At 50.8% G+C, this 4,533-nt stretch overlaps 1 protein-coding gene across 1 annotated transcript; it reads right to left on the bottom strand.

The window, feature by feature from the left end:
* Nucleotides 1–369: 369 nt before the first annotated feature.
* LOC104615514 (hemoglobin subunit beta-like) lies at nt 370–1,731 on the bottom strand. Its single transcript, XM_010294027.1, has 3 exons — nt 1,625–1,731; nt 1,289–1,511; nt 370–603 (listed from the first exon to the last, which is right to left on the bottom strand). Exons 1-3 carry the CDS (start codon nt 1,714–1,716, stop codon nt 475–477), a joined length of 444 nt encoding a protein of 147 aa, XP_010292329.1. The 5' UTR covers nt 1,717–1,731; the 3' UTR covers nt 370–474.
* Between the last annotated feature and the right edge of the window lie 2,802 nt (nt 1,732–4,533).

Genomic DNA, 4,533 nt, shown 5'->3' with positions numbered 1-4,533 from the left:
GATTTAGACAAAAACAACAGAAAAAGCATTTTGCCTTCCATGAAGGAAAGTGAACAAACAATGAAACTAGCCTCACTGCCACTTCTCCCACTGCACGTTTTTGTACAAAGTTTTGTTCCATTTCATCTCTGAAAGACTTAAAACATTAAATCCAGCGATGTTACCTGATGTCTCAAAAAATTACTGGACTATTTCTGTTTATATTTTGTTGCGTGTTTATTTTTTGTCTCGAACGTTCCCCCGGATTCTCCAGCTTAGACGAGTCTCACTTGCATGAATTCATAGACAAGGCGGTGTGTGAGCATCCCCTTCCCCAGCACCCCAGGGTGACCCCCACCCCGTTCCCACAGAGAGGCAGACACCTCTTCATGGCTGAAGCACATGGTGTTTATTTGGCAATTAGAGACCAGCAGAACCAGAGGATGTTTCCCCGAGAGCAGGGAGCATCTCCAGGCCCCGACACCTGTGGGAGGCTCAGTGGTACTCGTGGGCCAGCGCGTGGGCCACCACACGGACCATCTTCTGCCAGGCAGACTGGCAGGCAGGGGTGAAGTCCTTGCCAAAGTGGGCGGCCAGGACAATGATGAGGATGTCACCCAGGAGCTGGCAATGGAAGGAGGAGAAACCATCAGCCCGGTGCTGCCCACCGTGCCCCCCCTGGCCCCCGTATTCGCACAGGGACACTGGTTATTGGGGAACTGATTGCAAAGCAGGAGCGGATTTATCACAGCCCCGTGCAGAGCTCCGGGCTCCTTGCACAGCTTGCATCGCTGGCACTCACCAGGAGGCCTGGATGTGCTGGATCCTCCTCCCCAGACACCTTCCTTTGCCTGCTGTGCAGTGTCCTCCCTCTGCTTCAACAGGGTTCATCCTTTCCTTTCGTATCCCTCCCCACCCTTGCTTTCTCTTGGCTCAGGTCCCCCCCTGCTGAAGCAGCTGTATTTATATTCTCTCCTGGTTTAACCACTCCATCATAGCCAAGCTCAGCTCTTTCCTCCAAACTCAGTCTCGGTTTCTTCCCTTCTGGTCTCTGGCTGCTCCAAGCCAATGTTGCTTCCTACCGGCGTGTATTTGACTCTGCCTTTCATCCCCATCCACCTCGCCTGCCTGAGTCCCTACTGTCACAGATCCTAGCCCCGTAACTCCTCTCTGGTCTCCCCAAATATGCCTATAGGGCAACCTCAGGGTTCCTCTCTAGGTCTGCCAGATACCTCAGAGGCCCCTAACCCCCCCCTCCAGAGAGCAGAAACCTCTGTCCAGTTGAGACTGGAGTCTCAGCATGGCTCACCCTGAAGTTCTCAGGGTCCACGTGCAGCTTCTCACAGTGCAGTTTGCTCAGCTGAGCAAAACATTTCTTGATGTTGTCCAGGTTCTTGACGGCTTCCCCAAAGGAGGTGAGCACTTTCTTGCCGTGGGCATGGACCATGTGGTTGCCGAGGATGGCAGTGGGGCTGGAGAGGTTCCCGAAGGAGGCGAAGAACCTCTGGGTCCAGGGGTAGACAATCAGCAGCCTGGGGAGAGATGGAGGGACGCAAGCAGACACAGACACATTAAAGCTCCCAAATGCAATTGCCATGTCTTTATCCCAGGTGCCGCTGAGCAGATGCCTAGGAGCTGGACCTACCTGGCCAGGGCCTCGGCACCGCATTCGGCCACATTGACCTTGCCCCAGACGCTGATGATGAGCTGCTTCTCCTCGGCTGACCAGTGCACCATGGTGGCGGGCGGAGGGTTTGCCTGGGGCTTCCCTGAACAATGACGAGGACGTAGAGCCGAAGTCTGCCCCAGGGATTTTTATACACTAGTAACGGCTTGTCCTAATCTCAGTTCACGTACCTATTGGTTGGGGCTGGGGAGGGAGCTGGGCTGCACAAGGAAAGATAGCGATTTTGGATGCTGTCCAAGGGGAAAAGAGGCCCTTTCCCCCCTCTGCCTTTGACTGGACAAGCATCATCTCATACCCATGCACTTGTGTTCGCACTTGTGTTCGCAGCCCCGCGTGCAGGTGGAGCTGCCTGCACGGCTGCTCCCCGGCTGTGCGTTTCCACTACTGAGGAGGCAGCTGGAGGCTGGGGCTGAACACGTGGTGCAGACCTAGGAAGGCAGGCAGTGACGTTCAAAGAGTTCGCAGTCTCTGCCCTGACCATGTGTTCAGGCTCTTAATGGTGCACTGGTGCCCTGCACCCCTGGGATTCGTCCTGGACAGCTTGAGGCAGCCCAGCTCGAAGGACCAGAGGCTTACTGGCAAAAAGGGGTTGAATGATCACTCCCACTGGCAAAAAGGGGTTGAATGATCACTCCCAAATCTAGGCCCCATTCTTTAAATGCAAGACCCTCCTTTCTTGTCTGTCCTAGCAAAGAGCTTCAGTGTGGTTGTCCATCATCATTGTCTGCCATAGCATCAGAATCATTTAGGTTGGAAAGGACCTTTAAGACCATTAAGTCCATCGTTATTGTCCATGCTGTTCTGAGCCCAAGGACTGCTGTTTCCCATCTCTAGTGCAATTCCCAGTCATCAGAGAAAGTGGATCCACCTCGAAGGCACGACTCTGAGTTACGCGTCTCAAGAGCACAGTGTTGCCCCTAGCCTTAGTCCTATGAGGAGTACAAGCCGGACATGTCACCCATACGGACAGTCAGTCCCACCTGATGCCAGCAGGAATCTAGGACCGGGCTCTACTGTGCAACACCAGTCCAATGTTAATTTTATCTGCTGGCCCTCCAGGACGAGGACAACACAGCATTCATTTTATTTTAGAATTTGAATGCCCCATTACTTACTGTATGGGGCTGATGACTGTCAGTCTAATAACTGGGTGGCTTTGAGGCACAATTCTGAGCCTAACCAAATCAGAAATGGAGCGTGTATCAAATAAAAGGCAGAACAAGATAGGGAACCACGTTTATTTTTTCTGACGGCTGGTAGAATTATGCAATAAAACCTTGTCGGCATGGCAAAAGTTGGATGGTTTTGCAATATCAGGCACTAACACTGACAAAGTCTTGAGTGCCCACACTGCTTACACCGGAAAAAAGAGTTCTTTTGGTATACAGCATACCTCATACCCCCCAAAAAATAAGATGTCCTGGCAAAGCAGCGTTTCTACTGTCTTGATCAGATTGCTTGTTTTTGTAAAATAATTCACCCTTAAGAAACAGCCTTGCAGGGATGATCTCTCACTGAGTGCACAAGGAAGTCTGTCCTCTTGTCTTCTTCTTGGCAACCGTCTTTACAAATCTGAAGAGCACTATCTTGTCTCTTATCTGCCAGCTCTAAATAAAACTGTCAATAAGTTCTTCCAGCCTTACTTCTGGTCATTACTCCCTGCAGCTACTATATCTTTGAAAGTTGTGACTTTTTTCCACCCTCCTACTTGACAGAGCATCTCGATCCAAAGTGTTTCCTACTAACAGGGGAGGCTGTCAAAGAAGAGAAGTATTCTTACTAGTATAATTTTGTAAACAGGGTCCTGATGCACTGTAGGATGCATTGATGCACTTAAAATCATGCAAGAGGTCAGGTACTGCGCTCTGCCTTCAGCTGTAACTGTTGACCTGACCTTAAACTAAATTACCTAATTGCAGCTCCAGTTCTGCTACATGTGCAAATTGGTTCATGCGTGTGCTTTCTCAGTGAACATAGGCATAAGAAATGAGGAGGCTGTAACGTCAGTAAACTGCTCTGCAGACACAGCTTCTATATTCTTTATTAGCAGATTGGCCTGGTGAACTGGCAGCATCAGTCCTGCGGTACCTCGGCACTCGGGCAGCTTGGATGCACCGTTCCATGAGGGCAGTTTCGAATGCCCATCCCAGGCATGAGGTGAGATGCTAAACCAAGAGAAGCAGCAAAGTATGAACAACTCCTTGGGCTTGCTGAGCTTCGCCTTACCTTTCCTTCTCCTTCAGCCCTGTCCCTTCCAGCCTATGTGGCTCCTCCTTGCTCACTGCTGTGTGCAGCACCATCTCCCGAGCTCACGGTGTCCCTGCCGGAGAACATCGTCCTGTCCTGGCAAGTGATTCCTTCAAAGTGCTTTTCACATCATCTCCAGAAATTGCATTAGTGCCACAGGGCAGTTATCAGCTGACAGAAGGAAAAAGCATGAGATTAAACTCCCCGTGAAAGACTTGCAAGGGCTTTTTAGTTTTAAGATTAGCCAGCCACAAAGACATTTTAAGGTAACCTGCTATGTTGGGCAGGCCCAGAGGCTGTTTACAACAGTCAGGCAGCAGTCCATAACGCCGTCAGAGGCAAGAGATCACAGTCAAGCAGATACAGCCCCGAAGGCATCTGCAAGGATGGCAGGGTGATCCCAGCCAGGACACCACGAGCATTCGCTGTAAGCAGCCCTGTACGCTGTGAGACGGCAGAGAGGCACTTGGCAAAAAACAAAGACAGTCCCAGCCCTGTTCTCTGCCTGGGGCTTCTCCAGGGGATCCATCCATGTCATCTGTTTTCACAAGGAGGAGCTCATTTTAAGCACATTTTAAGCCTCTAACATATCTCCTCAGTTTCATTTAATATAAAAGCCA

Source organism: Phaethon lepturus, unplaced genomic scaffold, assembly GCF_000687285.1.
Source record: "Phaethon lepturus isolate BGI_N335 unplaced genomic scaffold, ASM68728v1 scaffold20099, whole genome shotgun sequence".
Classification (NCBI taxonomy): Eukaryota; Metazoa; Chordata; class Aves; order Phaethontiformes; family Phaethontidae; genus Phaethon; species Phaethon lepturus.
The sequence above is the reverse complement of the archived record's forward strand: the minus strand, read 5'-3'. Positions and strand labels throughout refer to the sequence as shown.

Bases quoted from the DNA above. Each gene is read 5' to 3' on its own strand.
- LOC104615514 (XM_010294027.1), bottom strand. From the start codon at position 1,716: ATGGTGCACTGGTCAGCCGAGGAGAAGCAGCTCATCATCAGCGTCTGG. The intron at 1,512-1,624 runs GTAGGTCCAGCT...ATCTCTCCCCAG, and splicing joins GGTGCCGAGGCCCTGGCCAG to GCTGCTGATTGTCTACCCCT. The intron at 604-1,288 runs GTGAGCCATGCT...TTCCATTGCCAG, and splicing joins TGGACCCTGAGAACTTCAGG to CTCCTGGGTGACATCCTCAT.